This window comes from Pelophylax lessonae (genome assembly GCF_965119305.1).
Source record: "Pelophylax lessonae genome assembly, chromosome: 11".
In the NCBI taxonomy this organism is placed as follows: domain Eukaryota; kingdom Metazoa; phylum Chordata; class Amphibia; order Anura; family Ranidae; genus Pelophylax; species Pelophylax lessonae.
In genome coordinates, this window is record NC_138778.1 from 33,717,127 (window position 1) to 33,743,310 (window position 26,184).

Here is a 26,184-nt window from a genome sequence, read left to right on the forward strand (position 1 = left end):
CTAATTCCTGGAGTTCAGCTATAATGTTACATAGAAAGGGAAAGTTAGATAAAATTTTTTAGCCAAGTACAAAGGTAAGCAGCAATGTTTTAACCTGCTGGCGCCCACGCTACAGCCAAAAGACAGCTCCAGCGTGGACCTAAATTGCAGAGAGGGCATACACTGACGTCCCTGCAGAGCACGCCCGGCTTGCCCGGCTCGCTTTGTGATCAGCGATCCCGCCCCCATACCACGTGATAAGCTGTCAGCCAATGGCAGCTGATCATGTGAAGTAAACAGCAGCCGGCGATCAACTGTTTTTTTTCTTCTCACACTGTCAGTGTGAGGAGAAAAAAAAAAGGATCGCTGGCTGCTGTCAGAGGGACATCGGTCCAGAAAAGGAGAGGGCAAATTGTACCCACCAGTGCCACCTACCAGTGCCCACAAGTGCCCACCAGTGTCACACACCAGTGCCCACCAGCGCCACCTACCAGTGCCCACCAGCACCACCTAACAGTGCCCACCAGTGATATCTGCCAGTGCCCACTAGTGCCACCTACCAGTGTCCACCAGCGCCACCTATCAGTGCTCACCAGTGACACCTATCAGTGCCAATCAGTCCCCCATCATAAGTGTCACCTACCAGTGCCTATCATTGCCCATCCGTGACACCCATCAGTGTCACCTATTAGTTCCCATCAGTGCCCATGAATGCTGCCTATTAGTGCTCTTCAGTGCTACCTACCAATGCCCTTCAGTGCCGCTCCTTCAGTGCCCATCGGTGCCACCCATCAGTGCCACCCATCAGTGCTGCATTATCAGTGCAACCTTATCAGTGCCGCCAGATCAGTGCCCATCAGTGTCGCCTATCAGTGCCCACCAGTGCAGCCTATCAGTGCCGCCTCATCAGCGCACATCAATGAAGGAGAAAAATTACCTGTTTGCAAAATTTTATAACAAACTATAAAAACAGGTTTTTTTTTTCCAAAACTTTTGGTCTTTTTTTGCTTGCTCAGCAAAAAATAAAAATCCCAGTAGTGATTAAATACCACCAAAAGAAAGCTCTATTTGTTTGAAAAAAAAAATTATAAAAATGTAATTTGGGTACAGTGTAGGATGACCGCGCAATTGTCATTCAAAGTGCGACAGCGCTGAAAGCTGAAAATTGGCCTGGGCAGGAAGAGGGTTTAAGTGTCCAGCAGGCAAGTGGTTAATTATATTTTTTAAGGTATGCTATGTAAACGGGAACATGCAACAAATATAATATAGGTGTTATCGCAATTTGGCTGAAAAAGCAGAAAAACACATTAAGAGCCGGGCCAACTGCTTCTGAAATCAGCTGGATAGGCAGATGTTTATCTGATGTCTGTGGCTTGGTCATTAGTGAATTACCTTTCCTTCATCATCTTTAATGATCAGTAAAGCTGGGGAGCTGATTGCACTCATAGTCCTATACATTGTCCTCAGGCTGAAGCCGTGCTTGTCTGTACAGTATAGCAGCCTCCAGTTATGTCCTATGACCTTTGGTGGCAAATGTTGTGCAATCTGAAACAATAAAATGATCATATTATTTATACAATATCAAATCACGATCATAAAAAGTTACTTTTCAGGACTTCCTGTAGAAAGGTCACTCACTGTTATATTTATATTCCATATCCTTCATCCAAGCAATATTCCTACTCTCTTATCTGACACTAGTTAAAGTAGTTCAAAAGCCAAGATATTGTTTTACCCTAATCCATTCTCTGCATTAACCACTCACCACCCGTATAACTTAATTATATGGTGGCAAGGTGTCACTGCTGTACTGGATCATGTACCTAGTACGTGATCTGGCACTTCCTGGTTGTGGGCGCACATGCCACCAGCCGCCCGCTTCTGCTTTGATTAACCACTTAAGCCCCGGAAGATTTGGCTGCTCAAAGACCAGGCCCTATTTTGCGATTCGGCACTGCATGAATTTAACGGACAATTGCGCGGTCGTGCGACGCTGTACCAAAACAAAATTTACGTCCTTTTTTTCCCACAAATAGAGCTTTCTTTTGGTGGCATTTGATCACCTGTGCGATTTTTATTTTTTGCGCTATAAACAAAAAACAGCGACAATTTTGAAAAAATAACAATATTTTTCACATTTTTTTATATGAAATTCTCAAAGTAAAATGTAAAAATATAAATTTTTAAACATTTTAGGCCAATTTGTTTTATGCTACATATGTTTGGTAAAAAAAAATTTTGATTGGTTTGTGCAAAAGTTATTGTGTTTACTAACTAGGGGAAAGATTTATGTCATTTTTATTGTTTTTTATTTTTACTAGTAATGACGGCGATCTGCGATTTTTTTTTTGCGGGACTGCGACATTGCGGCGGACAGATTGGACCCCTGACTGACATTTTTTACACTTTTGGGGGTACCAGTTACATTACTACAGTAATCAGTGCTATAAATATGCACTGTTACTGTCAAAATGACACTGGCAGGGAAGGGGTTAACTTTATTGGTGATCAAGGGGTTAAGTGTGTCCCTAGGGACATGATTCTAACTGTGGGGGAGTGGCTTGTGATGTAACCACAGAGACATACGATCCTACATAGCAGGATCGTATAGTCTCTGAAGTTACATCAGGGAGAATGACAGGCGGCTGTGTTTACATCAGCCGTCTGCCTTTCTCCCTCTCCTGCGGGAGATCGCGAGTGACTGGCGGACATCGGAGCCGCCGGTCACTCGAGCGGGGATGCCTGTGAACGAGCAGGAGCACGCCTCCGGCGGCGCGTGCTCGCCCCCTACAGGCGGCTGAGCGAGTGACGTACCCCTACGTCACTTTGCCCAGCAGCGGCTGCCTGCCGCAGTATATCTGTGGTGGGCGGTCGTTATGTGGTTAAACACAGCGGGATCTGATCGGAATGTACCCCGGACTCGATGTCTGTCAGCACCCACCTTCAATCCTTCGGTACACAGCCAGGACAGCGGCAGATCACCATTCTGTGAGGAGGAAAGGCATGGATCCTGTGTTCCTGTGAAGCAAAGTGAACACCCCAAGGTATTTGATAAGAGGCATGGTGAGTATTTTGCAGCTCTCATTTGTTTTGGAAAATAAAAAAAAGGAAAATGTATTTTTTTTTTCTTTTTTCAAATTTCAAAACTTTGTAACAAAACAGGGAGATCTGCAAAATACTCAAAATGCCTCTCAGCAAATACCTTGAGGTGTTTACTTTCTGAAAAGGGGTAATTTGGGGGGGGGGGAGGTAGTGCTATCTTGGCATTTCGTAGCCTCCAATACTGTGATAGGTAGTGAGGAGTGAAATCGACAATTTACACCCTTAGAAAGCCTGAAGGTGGGGATTGGTTTTCGGGGTCCTGTACGCGGCTAGACTGCCAAAAAAGTCTCACACAACGGGTATCTGCATATTCAGGAGAAGCAGCAGAATGTATTTTGGGGTGTCATTTCACATTTACCCATGGCATGTGTAAGCAATATATCATTTAAGTGACAACTTTGTGTAAAAAAAAATGTTTTGTCATTTTTCAAAAAAAAAAAAAAAAAAATTATTTAATGGGCTCAATATGCCTCTCAGAAAATTCCTTGGGGTCAAAGACGTGTAGATAAATACATTTTGCCCTAAATGTATGACAAAAATGTAGTTTATAGGATATTTTTTATAAGAAAAAGTAGAAAATGTAATTTTCAAAATGTTCGGTCTTTTTTATTTACTGTATATTGCATAAAAGAAAGCTCTATTTGTGGGAAAAAATGACATAAATTTCGTGACTGCGTGATTACCAGTTAAAATCGCGCAGTGCCAATTTGCAAAAAATTACCTGATCATTAAGGGGGTAAAACCTACCGGTGTCCAGAAGTGGTTAAATTGGATACAACCAGCCTGTCAGATTTTTTATATGCAATTACTGCTGGCAGCTATGGCCAATAGCAATAATCATTGTGTTCTGCTGGTCGGGAACGCTCCCTGTCAGCAGAATACAATAGTGCTGCAGGAGGCATTCCCCCATCAACCCTGACTGTGTTGATGAGCGAATCAAACGATTTTCTTTCCTTCCACCTGTGGTGGAAAGAAAGAAATTCGAATCATCAATGGCTTGCCTAAGTGCATTAACTTTCCTTAATCATCAGAAAATGGGAGCAGGCGTCTGGTTCACTAATCCAGGATTGTCAGAGTATTGTGCATAAGATGCCGCTCAAACTGACCCAGTGCTCGCAAAATGTGTGGCCTCAACCAGCGCTGCTCCTGCCATGTGCCCTGACGCGTTTTGCCCCACCCATTGGGGCTTGGTCACAGAGCTCTGTGACTGAGCCCCGATGAATGGGAAGAAATGCGTCAGGGGAGTGGCCAGAGCAGAACTAGCTGAGGCCACACATTTTGTAAGCACTGGTTCGGTTTAGGCAGGTTCTTATGCACAATGTTTATTATTTTAATTAAAAGAATATCCTTTACAATCCCTTTAAAGCAAAACTAAAATGAAGTACAGGAAACTGCGAGTAGGCAGGTCCTTATTACAGAAGAGACATGCTCTGCCCTCTCTGCAATATTACACTTACCTACCTGCTCACTGTGATGACTGTAGCTCCAAGCATTATCCAATCAACCGATGAAAGCATTGGTATGTCGCTGGACAGAAAGTGGTTAACGAGCTGCCTCTACCCTACTTCCTGGGGGTGGCGCTACCCCCCTGAAAAATGGCGCCCAAGGACAATGCCTTGTTTGCCTTGCAGTAGATACGCCCCTTCTCAGGAAAAAGATGACGGCAGATGGTGAGGGATGTAACGACCACATCGCTGTAAGGTGGAGGGGAGTGTTTTGTGAGTTTAGTTCTGCTATAGCGTGTATCGAGTGCCATAACATTGTTAAATAAAGCCAAATTTTTCCTACCGTTTTTTGATAGAGTAAGAGAAGAGTATAACTCCTATCAGGTTTTTTTTTTCTTTTGCCATCTGTGTCTCACTGGAAATCAGCAGCAGCTCTAGAAACCAAAAAGATGGCCGCTGTGTCCACCGATGTACTGAGCGCCACGCCAGCCAAGCTCCGCCTACATGTTTCGTCGTTACCAGACGTCATCAGGGGGCGCCCCCACGGCGGCCATCTTTTTGTAGCGTGTATCCTATGCCTACATACTTTTGCTAATTGGTGTCTCTCGTTTCCATCTCAAAAAGTTGGGAGGTGTGCAAAAATGTAAATGTATTTTATTGGGGTTTTTTTTGTGATAGACCAACACAAAGTGGCACATAATTCTGAAGTGAAAGGAAAATAAAAAATGGTTTTCAAAATTTTTTAAGCATTTTCATGCATTTGTATTCAGCCCCCCCCCCCCCCCCCCCAAATCAATACTTTGTAGAACCACCTTTCGCTGCAATTACAGCAGCAAGTCTTTTTTGGGGATGTCTCTACCAGCATTTTTGCACTTTCTTCTTTGCAAAATAGCTCAAACTCTGTCAGAAAGGATGGAGAGCGTCTGTGAACAGCAATTTTCAAGTATTGCCACAGATTCTCAATTGGATTTAGGTCTGGACTTTGACTGGGCCATTCCAACACATGAATATGCTTTGATCTAAACCATTCCATTGTAGCTCTGGCTGTATGTTTAGGGTCGTTGTCCTGTTGGAAAAAGAAAATATGTTATTTAAGGCGCTCACAGGGGGTGCTGCTCTCTATTGTGGCTGCTAGTAGAGGCAAATGGTCAGGCGGGGTTCAGGCAGGACACTGGTACTTGGAACAAAGGAGTTGACAAAGGAGTGCGCATGCCCGCCACCGGCATGTTGCGCATGCTCCGAAACATGTTGTGACGCCCGGATACGCCCACCTAAGCCCAGACACCCTGTGACGTCAGACGCAGCCGGAAGAAGCCTCCAACACGCTCCACATCTCCTATGCCGATCCGACCCGGAAGTCGCCTGAGAAACCCCGGACTTCTCCCGGACGATTGGACCGCATCAGGACCCAGAGCAGGCACCGAGCTTCTGACCTACACCAGGGAGGGCACCACAGTGACTGCACTGAAGTGAGTCCAGTATCGAGTCACCTGTTCCTTTATACTTACTTTTAATAAACTTCCTTCTTTTTTAAAAAAACTGCACTCTACTGGCGCTTTTTTCCCCCTTTCCTCGTTGTCCTGTTGGAAGGTGAACCTCTGCCCAGTCTCAAGTCTTTTGTGACTCTAACAGGTTTTCTTCAAAGATCGCCCTGTATTTGGCTCCATCCATCTTTGTATCAACTCTGACCAGCTTCCCTGTCCCTGCTGAAGAAAAGAATCCCCACAACACAATGCTGCCACCACCATGTTTCACGGTGGGGATGGTGTGTTCAGGATGATAGGCAGTGTTAGTTTTCCACCACAAATAGCATTTTGCCACTCTTCCATAAAGGCCAAATTTTTGGAGTGCTCGACTAATAGTTGTCCTGTGGATGGATTCTCCCACCTGAGCTGTGGATCTCTGCAGCTCCTCCAGAGTTACCATGGACCTCTTTGCTGCTTCTCTGATTAATGCCCTCCTTGCTCAGCCTGTCAGTTTAGGTGGACAGCCATGTCTTGGTAGGTTTGCAGTTGTGCCATACTCTTTCCATTTTCGGATGATGGATTACAATGCTCCGAGAGATGTTCAAAGCTTGGGATATTTTTTTATAACCTAACCCTGCTTTCAACTTCTGCACAACTTTATCCCTGACCTGCTTGGTGTGTTCCTTGGCCTTCATGATGCTGTTTGTTCACAAAGATTCTCTAACAAACCTCTGAGGGCTTCACAGAACAGCTGTATTTTTCTTACTGAGATTAAATGACACACAGGTGGACTCCATTTACTAATCACTTCTGAAGGCAATTGGTTCCACTAGAATTTAGTTAGGGGTATCAGAGTAAGAACCCATTCACACAGGGGTGACACGACTTGCCGGGACAACCTGTGAAGTCGTGACATGCACGGACTTCATATCATTGAAGTCAATGCAAGTCGCCTCCAGGTCGCCCCAAAGTAGTACAGGACCCTTTTTTTAAGTCGCTCCTATTAGAACGGGTCCTGTGCTAATCAATGGCAGACGACCTACCGCGACTTGTCAGGCGACCAAGTCACCTGACAAATTGCGCTAGTGTGAATGGGGACTAAAGGTGGCTAAATACAAATGTACGTCACACTTTTAGATATTTATTTGTAAAAAATCTTGAAAACCATTTATCATATTCCTTCCACTTCACAATTATGTGTCACTTTGTGTTGGTCTATCACATAATCCCAATAAAATACAATTACGTTTTTGGTTGTTACATGTCAAAATATGTTAAATTTCAAGGAGATATTTATACTTCTTCAAGGCACTGTATACTTTAAACTGGCCATATACTGTACGAATTTCAGCCAGTTCCCTAGGATTTGGCTAAGATTAGTTCAGTCGTGGCCTTCCGAACAAAGGAGCTGGGTGGAAAATTGTTGCGACAAAATGTTGCTGCATCCAATCAGATATGGCTGCTGTTTGGATATCTAAATACAATAGCCATAGGCCCCAGATACCACTCACCTGCTTGACCTCCTCCTTCCCGAGAATCTGACTGCAGTCAATCAAAACAGGTTCCTCCGCTTCCTCTTTATTTTTCTCATCAACTTTTTTCTGAGTTTTCACATCTGGTTCTTCTATGATCTCGAAATCAGAATCATCGCTGGAAAGTGTGTCTTGGAGATTGTTTTTCTGTTAGACAAAAAGGGGAGTTTGTTTTGACATTGTTTGGACATTAATGTGCAAGGTGCAATGACTTACAGCAGAAATACCTCAAACAGGAAAATACAGCAATAGGGCCACTGGATGGAGCTAACGATCATAAGAAATAAACAAGTTAGACATGTTATGGGGATTCGTTGTGGTGGCTTTGTGAATGCTGAAACATTCGCACTGCAAATTTTTTTATAAATAGACCCCTAGGACTTTTTGCAAAAATAATTAAAAAAAAAAAAAAACTTAAATACAGCCTGAAGAGTTAGTAATATTGTTTTTTGGTTTTGGTCCAGGATTTAAATTCCTTTCTGTGTGGAGCTTGTAAGTCTTCATGTGAGTTTCCTCTGATAGATGAATTGGGAGAATTGCTGGCACTGTAGTATGCTTATTAGATGGTGAGCTCCTTTAGGGGACAGGGACTGATATGAATAATTCTTATCAATAACATGGTGTTAACAGTTCTGGGACAAGGTCCTTAAGCATTGAAGGTAAAAATGCCAGCCACCCCATGGGTCGTGAACTAATTTAGCATAGGTTGCAGGTCCTACCCTTTTTTCACCCCCCTCCTGCTAATAGGCCCTGGGTGCTACTGCAAAATCAGGACCATGGAGGGGACCAAGTATAGATTTTTTTTCCACCTCTATGATTCCTGTACATTCGGTTTCCAGAATAATTCATACAATAATTTATAGGTTGGATATGTGCCGTGTAACAGTTTTGGTAGTCAAATAGAACATTCTTTGTGGTGGTCTATACATCAGACCAGAAAAAAGAATCTGAGTAAGTAAAAATAACATTTTTTTATTGTTTGACAATTAAAAAAGACATAACAACATAAATAATTCGCCTCAAAAGAGGCGTTAGCCCGCATTCACACTGAAGCGGCACCACTCCTGCAGGACTTCGGGGGCGACCTGTGAAGTCCCGTGCACCACGACTTCAGAGCGACTTGCAGGGACTTCACATAATGGAAGTCAATGCAAGTCGCCTCCAGGTCGCCCCAAAGTAGTACAGGACCCTTTTTCTAAATCGGAGCGACTTGTGTCGCTCCTATTAGAACGGGTCCTGTACCAGTCAATGGACCGCGAGGGACCGCGACTTGTCAGGCTGACAAGTCGCCTGACAAGTCGCGGCAGTGTGAATGGAGCCTTAATACATTAGCCCACCAAAGACAATGTTGGTATATATATATATAAAGTACTTAAATGCAATAATAATCTAGATATACGTCACATCATAGAGGTCTCACAGATGATGACAAAGACATGTGTTGTCGTCCATGAGGTCGATTGGTGGGACATCTGATGTGCAGATAATTCATACAGCCAAAATGCTCTACATGTTTCGCTTGAAAAAAGCTTCCTCTGGAGCTACTGGTACATTTACTCTGAGTATATCCAAATTATAATTCCACGATAAAAAACAAAGCCGAGGTAAGTAACGAGGAAGGTGGAATATGGTGCCAGAAACGTCATATGGATGGTAATAGATGTTTAAGAAGTGTAGGTCATATTAGTATAATTAGACCACCCGACCATATATACAGTATGTAAGATATAGGGGCATAGGGGTAGGTAAGCCCAGTAACACATAGGGTAGGTGATATAGAGCTTAGAATCATTCCCGGAAACGTTTCTGTTCACAGGATATCCAACCTTCCCCGGATGGGCCGGTTCCCCATCTGGGGAAGGTTGGATAACCTGTGAACAGAAACTTTTCTGGTACTGATTCTAAGCTCATATATGACCTACCCTATATGCTACTGGGCTTACCTACCCCTATGCCCCTATATCTAACATATATATATGGTCGGGTGGTCTAATAATACTAATATGACCTATGCTTCTTAAACATCTATTACCATCCATATGACGTTTCTGGCACCATATTCCACCTTCCTCGTTACTTACCTCGGCTTTGTTTTTTATCGTGGAGTTATAATTTGGATATACTCAGAGTAAATGTACCAGTAGCTCCAGAGGAAGCTTTTTTCAAGCGAAACACGTAGAGCATTCTGGCTGTATGAATTATCTGCACATCAGATGTCACACCAATCGACCTCATGGACGACAACACATGTCTTTGTCATTGTCTGTGAGACCTCTATGATGTGACGTATATCTAGATTATTATTGCATTTAAGTACTTTGTATATCCATATACCAACATTGTCTTTGGTGGGCTAATGTATTAACGCCTCATTTGAGGCAAATTATTTATGTTGTTATGTCTTTTTTAATTGTCAACCAATAAAAAATTTTATTTTTACTTACTCAGTGCCTTTAGAGTCGGTTCACACTAAGGCGACACGACTCCTTACTACTTCGGGGCGACTTGTGCATTACCATGAACCACGACTTCGGAGCGACTTGCAGGGACTTCACATAATGGAAGTCAATGCAAGTCGCTCCGAGGTCGCCCCGAAGTAGTACAGGACCCTTTTTCTAAGTCGGAGCGACTTGTGTCGCTCCTATTAGAACGGGTCCTGTAGCGGTCAATGGACCGCGAGGGACCGCGACTTGTCAGGCTGACAAGTCGCCTGACAAGTCGCGGCAGTGTAGACCGGCTCTTAAAGCCCATGCTCTTTCTAACAAAACCTATCTCCAATAATTAGGATGTGGCACTTTATTTATGAATTTTTGCGCTCAGTAAACTGCTATCTGGTAGCGCATAATCAAACAATATCAGAAAAAAGAAACAACTTAGAAGGATAAAGGGACACAGGGATTACGTTTAAAAAAAGGTAAAGTTCCCCCATATGAGGGCCAATAGGGAATGTAAACGCAGGGTCCACAGCTGACCAACACAGCTCTCGACTAAACGCTTCCTATGAGAAGACAGATCTTTTTATTTGCTAATGTTTGAACCAACAACAAGAGTAAACAAAAGCTAAAGAAAACATAAGAAAGGACTGGGATGTATATTGAGTTCATCAAACATTGGAGACAGGTGCTGGCAGAGGATGTATCCGCTCAGTCGATTATGTTCATGCCAGAAAATAACCGCCATGAATACACAGATTTATTAAAGCAAATATAATACCCAGGAACTGCGGGTAGAAGGACATTCTAAGTTGTATCACTTACACATAGGTCATAAAAACATCATCTTTAACCATACTTAATATCAAGTTATGTGCGCTTGTAATTTTTATATTGTGAGCTACAGCAGAAGGGGCAGTTTAGAGTTCAGCTGACAATAGACATCACAGACTCCCCCAACCACTTTCATCCAGATGAGGAGACAACCTCATGTCTATGGCAGCAACTGAGACCCACTAACTGACCTCTCTGAGGCCCACCAGCTTATCACTCTGAGACTCATCAGCTTATCCTTCTGAGACCCACCAGGTGATCACTTTGAGACTCATCAGCTGACCACTCTGAGACTCCTGCGCTAACCACTCTGAGACCCACCAGCTGACCACTCTGAAGCCCACCAGCTGGTCACTCTGAGACCCAGGAGCTGACCACTCTAAAATCCAGCAGCTGACCATTCTGACATCCAGCAGCTGGCCATTCTGAACTCCAGCAGCTGACCATTCTGAGACCCACTAGCTGACCACTCTGAGTCTTAGCAGCTAAGCACACTGAGACTCAGCATCTGACAGCTCTGAGATCCACCAGCTGACCATTTTGAGATCCAGAAGCTGAACACTCTGAGTCCCACCGGCTGACCACTTTACGACTCACCAGCTGACCACTCTGTGACTTACCAGCTGACCACTCTGAGACTCACCAGCTGATCACCCAGAGACTCACCAGCTGACCACGCTGAGACCCAGCAGCTGACCACACTGAGACTCTCCAATTGACAAGTCTGTGACCCACCAGCTGGCCACTCCGAGACCCACCAGCTGACCAATCTGAGAACCAGCAGCTGACCACTCTGAGACCCACCAGCTGGCCACTGTGAGACCCACCAGCTGACCACTCAGAGACCCACTAGCTGATCACTCTGAGTCCCAGCAGCTGAGCACGCTAATATCCCCCAGCTTATAACGCTGAGACCCACCAGCTGACCACTCTGAGACTCAGCAGCTGAAAAATCTGAGATCCACCAGTCGACCACATTGAAATCTACTAGCTGACCACTCTGAGACTCACCAGCTTATAACGCTGAGATCCCCCAGCTTATCACTCTAAACCAACCAGCTGACCACTCTGAGTCCTAATAGCTGACCACCCTGGGAACCACCAGCTGACCACTTTGAGGCCCAGCAACTGACTACTCTGAATACCAGCAGCTAACCACTCTGAGACCCACCAGCTAACCAGGGGTTGGGGGTAAATCTTCCGGAAGCCAAAGAAAAATGGTGTGCTGTCCTAATGTGTTGGGATGCCATTTGAAATGAATGTAACGTTGGTTGTGGTTCCAGCAAGGCATAGATGTAAAAGGGCCTTTAAACCTAGACACCCCCTAAACCCCTAATAGGTGTCGTAACTGAGAGCTTGTTTTTCACATGCTCCATTTCACATCTTCTCCGTAACATCCCTTTCAAGGCAGTCAATAATTGTCTTCACACTCCATGAATCCTGATGAACGATCCGTAGGATTGCACAGGTTGGGGATCTTCCCGTCCCTCCTCTCTGCGGGGTTTGCAATTACAGACAACATGTTTCCCAATCCTCCCGGCATGGCACCCTGACCTATCAGTGTATTGGAGTAAACACGGTTGGAAATGATGCCGTGTTGGCTAAACATGCAAAAGCTTGTAGTATAAACACTGCGCCTTCCTAACATTGTATGTAATAGTTACATAGAACATTAACCCGGCTTCCAATTACAGGACAACAGCCATCGCTTCAATGACAAGTGGGTCATTAGTACTAAACAGGAAAATCACTGGCAGGCATTGGCTCCAATGGGGATGGGTACAAGGAAGAAGGGGGGGTTGTTGGAGCTAAATGGCAGAAAACCTTACATTTTTTGCTGTGGGATGGTTTGAAAAAGTTTTTTTGTTGCATAAAGTAGATGCTTATTTAAAGCATATGTAAAAGCGATAAAATATGATATAACCTTTACCAAGTTAAAGCAGAGTTCCACTCAAAAGTGGAACTTCTGCTTATCTGTCTCCTCCCCCCCTCCGGTGCCAGGGGGAGCGGGTACCTGCTTTTGACAGGTACTCTGTCCCCACTTCCGTCGGACCACGCTGCAGCGAGATATGTCAGAAGTTCGACCCCTTCCTCCTCCCTCTGCTTCCAGGTCAGTAAGAGAGAGCAGCGTGCTACGCGCATGCGCACTAGGGACCCGTCCGTGAAGCCGCAAGGTTCTCTTATTGGCAATGTTGGCGGCATCACCCGACAGCCGATGGACATCGCTGGACTCCAGGACAGGGGTCGAGTTGCCCGGTCTGCATCAATAGATGCAGACTAGACAGCTCGGCAGTGAGCATGCACGGGTGCCCCCATGGAACAATCATATCAAGGTATTGCATGCAAGAGGAAGGGAATCGCTCATAGTGAAGTAATTAGAAAACAAATTTATTGAAAACTAGACATCTACTCATGTAGGAAGAAAAGTCAAAGCACATCACAAGTCTTGCATTCAGGAGTGATGACATCAACGCTGTAACTCCGCCCTATGCGTTTCGTCTAAACCGACATCATCACTGGGGCAACTGAGTTTTTAAGCATAGGAGCACTTTGGTTTTGTTTCATCCCCTTGAGAGCCTCTTTTCACATGGATCTTTCTTGGGCTTCGTTTGGCTGCATGTTTCTTTATGAACTTTTGGACATTTATTTATTTATTTAGAGGGTTGGTTGCTGATAATATATGAATTTTTAATTGATTTATTTTTTTATTCACTTTTTTATTCACTTTTTATGAATTGAAATAATTTTATAAATGCTTAGCAGTTTTGTTTGAATTGTATTATTTTGTTAATATGTATATTTTGTTAATTAACTTTGGGCAATGCAACGGATTTGTTTGTTTAAAAAAAAATGTCTCCCTAATCCCCAGAAGGCAATTAGAATACATACAGAATATTGGGTAGAACTGTAATATTCCAGGATACAAATCAAACTACATTGATATTATACACTGATCAGCCATAACATTATGACCACTGACAGGTAGAGGGAGAATCTTGTTACAATGGCATCTGAAAACTGGTGGGATATATTAGGCAGCAAGTGAACATGTTGTCCATGAAGTTGATGTGGTGAATGCAGAAAAAAAAAATGGGCATCGCAGTTTGTTGTGTATGGGGCTGTAAAACCTATGGTGAACCGTGTCCACAGCCAAAATCTTCTACAATGCTCATGTGAACATCAGAACTGGACTATGGAGCAATGGAAGAAGGTGGCCTGGTCTGATGAATCACGTTTTCTTTTACATCATGTGGACGGCCGGGTGCGTCACTTACCCGGGGAAGAGATAGCAACAGGATGCGGTAAAAGAAGGCAAGTCAGCAGAGGCAGTGTGATGCTTCTGAAGAGCCCAGTAGGAGGGGCGAAACGCGTCAAGCAGGGACATCATAGTGACGTATTTTCCGGTGTTTGGAACGCACACCAAGCGGCGAACCTCACCTGCTCTTATGTTTGGATTTATGCATTAATTGTAAGTGCATTTGTTTTTAAAACTTAATAAATCAAACAGTTTTACTCTATGGGCACCTTTCTCTCATTTTGCAACAATCTGATGAGCACCTTTTGATTGGAGGAATTGCATAGGAACATCCCTTGACCCAGGAAGTACTACAGTTCCGGACATTTGTATTTGGAGGAGAAGGAGAGGAATCATAGCTGCATACATCTTGTGCCTAGGAGCACTATATACTATGGATTGACCGATTATCGGCAAAGCCAATATATCGAGGGTCAATATGCACTTTCTCCGATATATCGGAATATTACCAATATTTCAGAAAGTGCTTGTACCTCATTGATGCCTGCTGCTAGAGGCATCACCCCGGTCTCGGCGTCCATTTGCCGACAGTCGGCTGTCTTGTAATAACAACTGATGCGGCTGAAAAGCCGCTCAGCTGTCATTACAAGGAGCCGGAGGGGACGTCCCCCCCCCTTCCGTGGCTCGCCCAGGTCTCCCGAAGACCGGATCAAAGCCGTGTTCGGCTCTGATTGGGTCTCCATGTAAAAACCCAGAAGTGATGTCATGACATCACTTCCAGGTACTCAGCGCCAGATTAAAAAAAATTTAAAATTTAAAATTAAAAAAAAAAAAAACGCGATCTCCCATAGATGGGAGTGGGGATTTGACAGGTCTGTCTCCGCACAGAGAGCGGAGACAGACCTGTCATCCTCCTGCTCAGTGGGGATCAGCGGATCGATCCCCGCTAAGCAAAACAGAGCCCCTGTGAAAGGACCCTTACTGTATATATATATATATATATATATATATATATACATAGTAATATTAGTAATATTTTTTTTTAATTGTCTGTCTTTTTTTGTTTCTAGTGCAAAAAATAAAAAACCCATTGGTGATCATGCACCACCAAAAGAAAGCTCTATTTGTGGGGGGGAAAAATGACATAAATTTCATTTATGAACAACGTCGCATGACCATGCCATTGTCAGTTAAAGTAATGAGTAATGCAGAGTAATGCAGTGCCGTATGGCAAAAATTGGCCTAGTCCTGGGGTGGGGGGGGGGGGGGGGGGTTGGGGGTAAATCTTCCGGAAGCCAAAGAAAAATGGTGTGCTGTCCTAATGTGTTGGGATGCCATTTGTAATGAATGTAATGTTGGTTGTGGTTCCAGCAAGGCATAGATGTAAAAGGGCCTTTAAACATAGACACCCCTAAACCCCCAATAGGTGTCGTAACTGAGAGCTTGTTTTTCACATGCTCCATTTCACATCTTCTCCATAACATCCCCTGCCAAACTGCCAAGATAGATACAAATGAACTGTTTCACTAGCCAAACAATAAATGTAACTCTGTTCAGCAAGTCTTGTAATTTGCATGCATCTCATCTTTTGGAAATAGCTTGATATAGTACAGCCAGTGTGCAGGGAAAACTATATAGTGACACCTGGGTTTTGTGTGCTGTTCTCATTTCCCAGTGGTCCATTTCCCCTAACTGCTCTGTGAGACGACATAATTAAAGATAATTATTAGAGAGAACACCTGCACCAGGTAAGCTAGGGACATATAGATTCACTTCACATACTGCAAGTATTACAACAGGTCAATGACTTCTAGGATCAAAGTGTACCCCGTGTAGTCAGGAATATCTTCTGAGAAGAGTTATAATGGACTTTGTGCATCTATGTATAGAATCATACAGGTGTTGGCTGTCCTTGTAGTATGCTGGGCCTGTATTACGATTGAGTTTATGTCCCAGGGAGAGCCTTTCAGAGTTTTGTCCCTGAAAATGATCCCTCTTAACCAAGATTTTACCCCCCTTTCTGACTAGGCCATTTTTTGCAGTTCGGCACTACGCTACTTTACCTGGGTCATGCAATGCAGTACACAAATTAAATGTATGTAATTTTTTTCACACAAATAGAGCCTTCTTTTGGTACTATTTGATCACCACTGGGTTTTCTATTTTTTGAGATATAAATGAAAAAGACCAAAAATGTATAAAACATTATTTTTACTTTCTGCTACAAAATATATTCAATAAAACAAAAAAAATATATCTGCATAAACTTTGGGCAAAATGGGATAGAGCAACGTTTCTCATCCAGGGTTCCTCCTGAGATTGCTAGGGGTTCCTTGAGCAATGGGCAATTTCTGCCTCTCAGATAAGTTTCCAATGACACCATTGTTCCTTTTAGCTCTCTGTAAGGAGGTAATTCTTCCCAAGGATGACAAGAGTAAGGAGCATTCTTCCCACTGACTGTCACACTAATGTGTCATGAGTTGTAGTTTTTTAATTTTTAGCAGGGGTTCCCCCGAGACCAGAATTTATTTCAAGGGTTCCTCTGTGTTGAAAAGGTTGAGAAAGGCTGGTATAGATACTGGAATTTTTTTTTTTACTACTATTGGCGGCCATTAAAAGGACTACAAATGTGCGGCTGACAATCTGACACTAACTGACACGGGGGGGGGGGGGAATGACTAACTGCCACTGACATCACCAGTGCCACTAATAGAGTTATCAGTGCTAAAAATATACACTGTCACTGAACTAATGACACTGGCTGGGAAGAAGCAGGGCCGGGGCAAGGGGTTGGCAGGAGGGAAAGTTGCCCTGGGCACAGCTGGAGCAAGGGGGCAAAGAATGGGCACAGGGCAGTAAACCCATTGTACAGCATGCATTAACAGTGGGGGAGGGAGTGCAGTTGCACATCCTAGCCTTGGATGCTATATAAGCCTGTCCCGTTACTGGGAAGGGGTTAACATCTAGGGCAATCAAAGGGTTAAATGTGTTCCTAACAGTGGCGGCTGGTGCTCCATGGGTCGGGGGGGCGCCAGACAGATCACACCATACCCCCCCCCCCCCCCCCCCACCACCACACCAGCTCGCACACCATACCACCCCTCACCATCGCCGGCTCACTCACCCTGGACTGATGTAGAGGGCAGGCAGCGGTGGCGGCGGCTTTCCCTGGCAGCGGCGGCGGGGGCTTCCTCTGCGTCTCCTCCCTCCTCCTCCTAAGCCAATAGCATGGCCTCTCCTTTCGGCCAATTGGGAAACGGGTCTCAGGACCCGCTTCCTGATTGGCTGGGAGAAGAATCAGTGTGATGATAGGGAATTTTCATTCGCTATTGTCACACAACTGGGTGGGCTCACCCGAGCCCACCCTTTTTTTGAAGCCTATTAGAGCCTCTGGCTCTAAACACGTGCTTCAAAAGAAAAAGAAATAAAACCCATTGGAATCCATGTGTCTGGCACCCTGCATGTAGATTAGGGGGCCGGACGCATGGATGGGGGGGCAGCAAGCAGTTAAAGTGTCCCTGGTTTTAAAAACCAACCAGCAGTACATTATGATGCAATTGCATGTGCGATGCTTTCCAAGACCCATTGTCTTAGGGTTACCTAAGGGCATGTACAATCTGGGCACATTACCTTGCAATAAAGCCAAAATGCTACGTGATGCCTAAAGCAATGACTTCAAATGGATCACGTACTCACACACTTAGAGGTGTTGCCCTGCGGTTCCATAACAAGACATCTGAATGGGATCCTTTCAAATAACAGTGGCTTTGCAATTGCATGAGAACAAAGGTTTACACATTCATTTTCCACTCATACAGTCATTATTTCATTTTCACACGTTTCACTCATACACATTTCTTCACTTAAAGCGGTTGTATACTTAAAAAAATAAAAATAAAAAATAAAAAACCCTGCAAGACAAAGGCATAATGAGCTAGTATGCATCGCATACTAGCTCATTATGAAATGCTTACCTTAGAACGAAGCCCCGACACGGACCCCCGGACACCGCTGTGGGAGCGGACATGATCCCTCGGCGTCTCTTCCGGGTTCGGCGGCTCCGGCGCTGTGATTGGCCGGAGCCGCGATGACGTCACTCCCGCGCATGCGCGCGGGAGTCATTTTCCGGCAAGCTCCCGGCAAGGAAAGCTGAAGGTCCGCCGGACCTTCAGAGAGCATGCGCCACTCGCGTGAGCAGCTGCATGCAGTGCAAATATCTCCTAAACCGTTGACTGTACTGCAGCAAAGTGGTATCGTTATCATCACCAGACATTCCCCTCTCTCGCCGGCGCGCGCGCGGCGCCGGAGGCTCGCTCCCGCTGTATTCAGTTACAGCGGGAGTTGGGCTAGGGGAGGAGCAGCGGTGATCACCGCCGCTCTTCCCCAATCGTCGGGGAATCGAGTGTGTAAACAAAGTGGGCGGATCTCCTTGTGTCACTCAGTCACCTCCCCCCACACACGTTAGTAAGCACCAGGCATACATTAACCCCTCCCTCTCCAATAAAATTAACCCCTTCACTGCCAGTGTCATTTTTACAGTAACAGTGCATATGTATAGCACTGATTACTGCAGTAATGTCACTGGTACCCCCAAAAGTGTCAAAAATGTCAGTCAAGGGTCCGATCTGTCCGCCGCAATGTCGCAGTCCCGCAAAAAAATACCCGCAGATCGCCGACATTACTCGTTAAAAAAAAAAACACCAAAAATGACAGAAATCTTTCCCTTAGTTAGTAAACGCAATAACTTTTGCGCAAACCAATCAAAATACGCTTATTGCGATTTTTTTTACCAAAAATATGTAGCAGAAAACAAATTGGCCTAAAATGATAAAAAATTTAGATTTTTACATTTTTTTGGGGGGGAATTTCATATAAAAAAATGTGAAAAATATTATTTTTTCAAAATAGTTTTTTTGTTTATAGCGCAAAAAGTAAAAATCGCACAGGTGATCAAATACCACCAAAAGAAAGCTCTGTTTGTGGGAAAAAAAGGATGTCAATTTCGTTTGGGTACGGCGTTGCACGATTGCGCAATTGTCAGTTAAAGTCGCACAGTGCCAAATCGCAAAAAGTGGCCTGGACGTAAAACAGCAAAATCCTTCGGTGGTAAAGTGGTTAATTGTACCTACAGGTAAGCCTTATTATAGGCTTACCTGTAGTTAAAAGTCGCGAAAAGCGGTATACTACCGCTTTAAATTAATTTCATTATAACCACTTGCTGACCAGCCGCTGTTTTACTGCAACCATTTGCCATAGGGGAAGCTAATCAGCGGGTCCGGCGGCCCTGATTTCCGCCGGGGCACCCACGATCGCTCCCCATGGAGACAGAGCGGCGGTGTGTAAACAAAGCAGACCGCTGCCCTGTCAGTGATGAACAAAGGGATCCTGTGGTCCTCTTATTTAGGAACACAGGTCTCTGTGTTCATGCAGCAAGCCCATCCCCCACACAGGTAGGAAGCACCCCCTAGCGACACATTTAACCCTTTGATCATCCCTGGTGTTAACCCCTTCCCTGTCAGTGTCATTAGTACAGTAACAGTCAGTGCTGTATCTTGGCCAAGGCCAACAAGGCCCAGGCCTAGGGTGGCACTTTGCAGGGGGGGCAGCAAAAAGCTGCACCCTGCAGGAAAAAAAAAACAGCCTCCTCCCAGCATGAAAAGGGTCCCCGCCGGCTTGCTCTACACTTTTTGTATAGTGCCAGTTTTATGTGGTGAATTGGGACGGAGGGCAGGAGGGTTCAGGAGGCAAATCAGTCTGGTACCCCCATAAAGCAGTCACACTGCTACCTACCAGTAGTGCCTACTCTCCTCTGCCCCCAGGCACTGATGGGCACTCATATACTGCACTTATGGGCGCTATTAGGCTGTACTGATGGGCACTAATATGCTGCTCTGATGGCCACTGATGAGGCAGCAATGGTGGGTACTGATAAACTGCACTGATGGACACTAATGAGGCTTCACTGATAAGGCAGCACTGACGGGGCTGAACTTATGGGAACTGATGAGGCTGCACTGATAGACTGTGGTTGTGGTCTGTGGTTTACAGATGACAGGGCGGGCCATAAACAGAAAGGGGTGTGGTCTTTACAGGAAGGGGTGGGTCATATTTAAATTAGGGGGTGCACAAGTTTAGTCAGGCCTAGGGCAGCACAAAACCTAAATACGCCACTGGTAACAGCGCATATTTTTTAGCACTGATTGCTGTAGTAATGTCACTGGTCCCCCCAAAAGTATCAAAATGTCAGTTAGGGGTCCGATCTGTCCGCCGCAATGTCGCAATCCCACTAAAAATCGCTGATCGCCACCATTACTAGCAAAAATAAATAAATAAATAAATAAATAAATAAATAAAAATGACATCAATCTTTCCCCTAGTTTGTAGATGCGATAACTTTTGCGCAAACCAATCAAAATACGCTTATTGAGATTTTTTTTTTTTTTTTGCCAAAAATATGTAGCAGAATACAAATTGCCTAAAAGGATGGAAACATTTGATGTTTGCATTTTTTATTGGGAATGTTTTATAGCAGAAAGTAAAAAATATTGTTTTTTTTTCCAGAATTGTCGCTCTTTTTTGTTTATAGCGCAAAAAATAAAAATCGCAGAGGTGATGAAATACCACCAAAAGAAAACGCTACTTGTGGGAAAAAAAGGACATCAATTTTATTAGGGTACAGCGTCACATGACTGCGCAATTGTCAGTTAAAATAACGCAGTGCTGTATCGCAAAAATTAGCCTGATCATTGAGAGGGTAAATTCTTCTGTTTCAGAAGTGGTTAAAATACACTATATTGTCAAAAGTATTGGGACACCTGCCTTTACACACACATGAACTTTAATGGCATCCCAGTCTTAAGCCCCGTACACACACGCAGATCGTCGTCATACAAATGTTCGTCTTTTCTCCCCGGGATGTCGGTGTCTGTTGAAAAGTGCAAAGACAGCACAAGGACAGCACAAGAATTTTGTCCGCAGACTTCAGCTGACTGCAGAAGTGATGTCATGTAATGGTTAACTTTCCCTGTGTTTTTTATTTTCTGAGCATGCCCAGTCTTGCAAATCTGCGGTCTGTCGGCTGATTTCTGTACTGACAGGCGAACAATCGTCCGTTCTGGTGTCTGCAGACAAAAATTTTCATGTTTGCAAGAAAGACTCTTGTCCGCGGATTGTGTGCAGACATCTGTCGGAGGCACCATACTAACACGCATACAATCGGCAGATCTTTCGTCCGCCGACGTTTGTATGACGATGATCTGCGTGTGTGTACGGGGCTTTAGTCCATAAGGTTTAATATTGAGTTGGCCCACTCTTTGCAGCTGTAACAGCTTCAACTGTTCTGGGAAGGCTGTCCACAAGGTTTAGGAGTGTCTATGGGAATGTTTGACCATTCTTCCAGAAGCGCATTTGTGAGGTCAGGCCAGGCTTTAAACCAGGACACACATTATTACACAGGTTCTGTGGCTGATTAAGGTGGTAATTAAACTCACTTATTGCCTTATATGCATTATATTAGCCTGAGAACCTGTGTAATTAATGTGTTCTGGTTTAAAGGGATATCAGGCACTGATGTGGACAAGAAGACCTGGCTAACCCGCTCCGCTCTAATTATTCCTAAAGGTGTTCTATCGGGTTGAGGTCAGGACTCTGTGCAGGCCAGTCAAGTTCCTCCACCCCAAACTCGCTCATCCATGTCTTGCTTTGTGCCCCAGGCCAAATCATTTGGTGGAGGGGGGATTATGGTGTGGGGTTGTTTTTCAGAGGTTGGGCTTGGCCCCTTAGTTCCAGTGAAGTGAACTCTTAAGGCGTCAGCATACCAAGACATTTTGTACAATTTCATGCTCCCAACTTTGTGGGGACAGTTTGGGGATGGCCCCTTCCTGTTCCAACATGATTGCACACCAGGGTGTTCACACCCATGTGATCCCATTTTGCAAATCGCCCTGAACTTTGCAAACCAATTTGGGGTTGTCGGTAACTTAACCACTTAAGCCCCGGAAGATTTTACCCCCTTCCTGACCAGGGCCTATTTTGTGATTCGGGAATGCATGACTTTAACGGACAATTGCGCGGTCATGCGACACTGTACCCAAATGAAATTGATGGCCTTTTTTTCCCACAAACAGAGCTTTCTTTTGGTGGTATTTGATCACCTGTGCGATTTTTTGATCATGCGCTATAAACAAAAAAAGAGCGACAATTTTGCTAAAATAACAATATTTTTCACATTTTTTCATACGAAATTCCCAAAAAAAAAGAAATTTAAAAATCTAATTTTTTTTTTTTAACATTTTAGGCCAATGTGTTTTCTGTTACATATATTTGGTTAAATGGCGGTTGGTTTAATGGCGGCGATCTGCGATTTTTTTTTGCGGGACCGCGACATTGCGGCGGACAGATCGGACCCTTGACTGACATTTTTGACACTTTTGGGGGTACCAGTGACATTACTACAGTAATCAGTGCTATACATATGCACTGTTACTGTAAAAATGACACTGGCAGGGAAGGGGTTAACTTTATTAGAGATGCAGTGACTATGTGTGTCCCTAGGGGCGTGATTCTTACTGTGATTGGATGTGGCTTTTCATGTAACAACAGAGATCTACGGTCCTACATAGCAGGACCTTGTGATCTCTGCTGTTAAACAGGGGAGAATGACAGGCGGCTGTCATTACATTAGCCGCCTGCCTTTCTCCCGGTGTAACCGACGATCGCGAGTGACCGGTGGACATCTGGTCCGCTGCACACACTCGCGGGGGGGTCCGTGAGCGAGCGGGAGGGGGGGCGCGCCTCCGGCGGCGCACGCTCGCTCCCTAGAGCCTCACAGGCTAGTGACGTACCCCTACGTCACTTTGCCTGTGAGGGGCTGACTGCCGATGTATATAGTCGGGCGGCAGTCGGCTAATGGCTAAATAAACCCACAATCGTTTCACATGAACGGGTTACAATTTTAATGCAGTGCGGAATCTGCAGAGAATTAGCTGTGAATTCACACTGCATCCAAGGCTTACTCAGGATCTTTCTGCTGGCAAGATCCTGCTTTTATACATCAATAAATGACTGCCTACCTCTGCACAGCCCCCCCCCCTTCAGTTATTCCAACTTTTGTCATCATGCTATTGGCCTAACTCTACAGAGGTTAAATCCCCTTCAGTCCATCATTAATGCATCTGCTGGGCTCCTTTACCTTACCAACCATTCATTGTCCCCAGCCATTCTCTGCCAATCACTCCACTGGCTCAAGCTCACCCAACAAGTAAAATTCAAAATAGCAATAACATATGAAGCCATCCACAACTCTGCCCCCAGCTACTTCACCAACCTCGTCTCAAAATATCACCTCTTCACTTCTCCCAAGACTTCCTTCTCTCTAAATTGCTCGTCACCTCCCATGCTCGCTTTCCGGACTTCTCTAGAGCCTCTCCCATCCTTGGAACTCCCTACCCCAATCTGTCTGGCTGTCTCCTACTTTGTGTTTGGATGATCCCAGAAAACTCATCTCTTCAGGGAAGCCTATCCCACCTAAAAACTGTACTTCTACTTTCTTCAGCAACATAACAACCCCCCCCCCAACATTTATTACCTTTTGTATCAGCTGCCCCTCCTTTTTAGACTGTAACCTCTAACAAGCATTGCCCTCCTAACCCTATCATCTTGAATTGTATTGTAACTTTATATGGTAAAGCGCTGCACAAACTGTTGGAGCGATATTATTCCTATATATCAGGGGTCTACAAACTTTCTAAACAAAGGGCCAGTTTACTGCCCTACAGACTTTAGTGGGGGCTTGACTGTGGCCATTGGGAGAGAATTTGTCCTAGCATCAGTGGGAGTAAACAATGTTTTTTTGTTATTAGTGGGAGGAATAGTGCCCAATTGTTGGTGTCAGTGGGAGGAATAGTGCCCCATCAATGGCGTCTGTGGGAGGAATAGTGCCCCCTCGTTCATGTCAGTGGGAGGAATAGTGCCCCATTGTTGGTGTCAGTGGGAGAAGTAGTGCCCTATTGTTGGTGTCAGTGGGAGGAATAATGCCCATTATTGGTGTCAGTGGGATGAATAGTGCCCCATCAATTGGGTCTGTGGGAGGAATAGTGCCCCCTCGTTCGTGTCAGTTTGAGGAATAGAGCCCAATTGCTGGAGGCAGTGGGAGGAATAGTGTCCTATTGCTGGTGTCAGTGGGAGGAATAATGCCCATTATTGGTGTCAGTGGCAGGAATAGTGCCCCTTTGCTGGTGTCAGTGGCAGGAATAGTGCCCCTTTGCTGGTGTCAGTGGCAGGAATAGTGCCCCTTTGCTGGTGTTAGTGGCAGGAATAGTGCCCCTTTGTTGGTGTCAGTGGCAGGAATAGTGCCCCTTTGCTGGTGTCAGTGGCAGGAATAGTGCCCCTTTGCTGGTGTCAGTGGCAGGAATAGTGCCCCTTTGCTGGTGTTAGTGGCAGGAATAGTGCCCCTTTGTTGGTGTCAGTGGCAGGAATAGTGCCCCTTTGCTGGTGTCAGTGGCAGGAATAGTGCCCCTTTGCTGGTGTTAGTGGCAGGAATAGTGCCCCTTTGTTGGTGTCAGTGGCAGGAATAGTGCCCCTTTGCTGGTGTTAGTGGCAGGAATAGTGCCCCTTTGCTGGTGTCAGTGGCAGGGATATTGCCCCATTGCTTGTGTCAGTGGGAGGAATAGTGCCCATTATTGGTGTCAGTGGGAGGAATTATGCAGCATCAATGGGGTCTGTGGGAGGAATAGTGCTCCCTCGTTGGTGTCAGTTTGAGGAATAGTGCCCAATTGTTAGAGGCAGTGGGAGGAATAGTGCCCCATTTCTGGTGTCAGTGGGAGGAATAGTGCCCATTATTGGTGTTAGTGGGAGGAATTATGCCCCATCAATGGCGTCTGTGGGAAGAATAGTGCCCCCTCGTTCGTGTCAGGTTGAGAAATAGTGCCCAATTGTTGGTGTCAGTGGCAGGAATAGTGCCCCATTATTGGTGTCAGTGGCAGGAATAGTGCCCCATTATTGGAGATTGGTGTTCACATCTATGCGATCCGATTCCTGTCTGAACTGACAGTACACACTGCGATATGCAAACCGATCTGGGGGCATCGTTAACTGTGTACACCCCAGCGGTTCGCATATGGCAGTGTGAACTACCTGCGAGTTGAGTGCGATTCGGGAACCCGCAGTGGATTCGCAGTGTTCCCGCATCGCATATGTGTGAAACGGGACTTAAGGTGTATGGAGAGAGTTAGAGTTACCAAATCTAGGTAATATAAAGACAAACCTAAGCAATCTAATCAATTAGTATCAAATTTGGCAGGCCCCTTCACTACAAAGTTAATAGTAGGTCTAAGGCTCCATTCACATTTGAGCGATCCGAATTTTGGAACTTCTTTTGGGCGACAGGCGTCCCGCGATTTTGTTTGAACGATTTTACCGCGATTTGTCGGGCGACAATCGTGGCAAAATCATCCTGCACTTGGGGTGCAATTGAGAAGTAATGGTTTTTCACAAGCGTCCCGAGATTTGCCTTGGTTTTTAATTGCAGGCAGAATCGTGGCGATTCCGTCTGCAATTCAGATCGCTCAGATGTGAATGGAGCCTTAAGGAGATTGTACAATCATATTGTTATCGACAGAAACTGGCTGAAAGACTGACCGAATGTCGGCTGGTTGAATCGGCCGATGTCTCCCGACATTCAGCCCGTGTGTACTAGGCATAAGGTGGCCATACATGCTTCCATCAATTAACAATTATTTCTTCGATCAATCTCTTCTGATAGGAATGTTCGATCTATAGACAACAACCCATTCATTCAATATGCCACACACGGGGGAAGTAAGGTTTCATTTGAAGGTTAAGATACAATCCAAAGTTATGATCGTAAATTATTAATCATATCAACATATGATCATATTTAGGAACAAAGTAGTGTAGATTGAATATATTTCCACTTGACTGATTGAATGTGATCGAAATTGATCCTAAATTGATCGGAAGGGAAGGTATGGCTAGTCAATCGGTTGCAGTTTTGATCGAATTGCATATTGATCAGATAAAAAACAATAAACATATGTAATCATTAAACATATGTAAATGACAGCAATGTTGCAATGTATGTCTATATACCAAGGGGTGATTTTTCGCACTAAATTTACA

General features: G+C 44.8%; 1 protein-coding gene across 2 annotated transcripts in view; it reads right to left on the minus strand.

Annotated features, from left to right (window-relative positions):
* Positions 1-26,184, minus strand: part of TLDC2 (TBC/LysM-associated domain containing 2) — a 34,017-nt gene that overhangs the window by 7,553 nt on the left and 280 nt on the right. For both annotated transcript variants that reach the window (XM_082272535.1, XM_082272534.1), the window contains exons 2-3: positions 7,504-7,671; positions 1,372-1,524 (exon numbers count right to left, since the gene is read on the minus strand). In XM_082272535.1, coding sequence (XP_082128661.1) covers positions 1,372-1,524; positions 7,504-7,671 — 321 coding nt within the window. The remainder of the gene's footprint in view (positions 1-1,371; positions 1,525-7,503; positions 7,672-26,184) is intronic.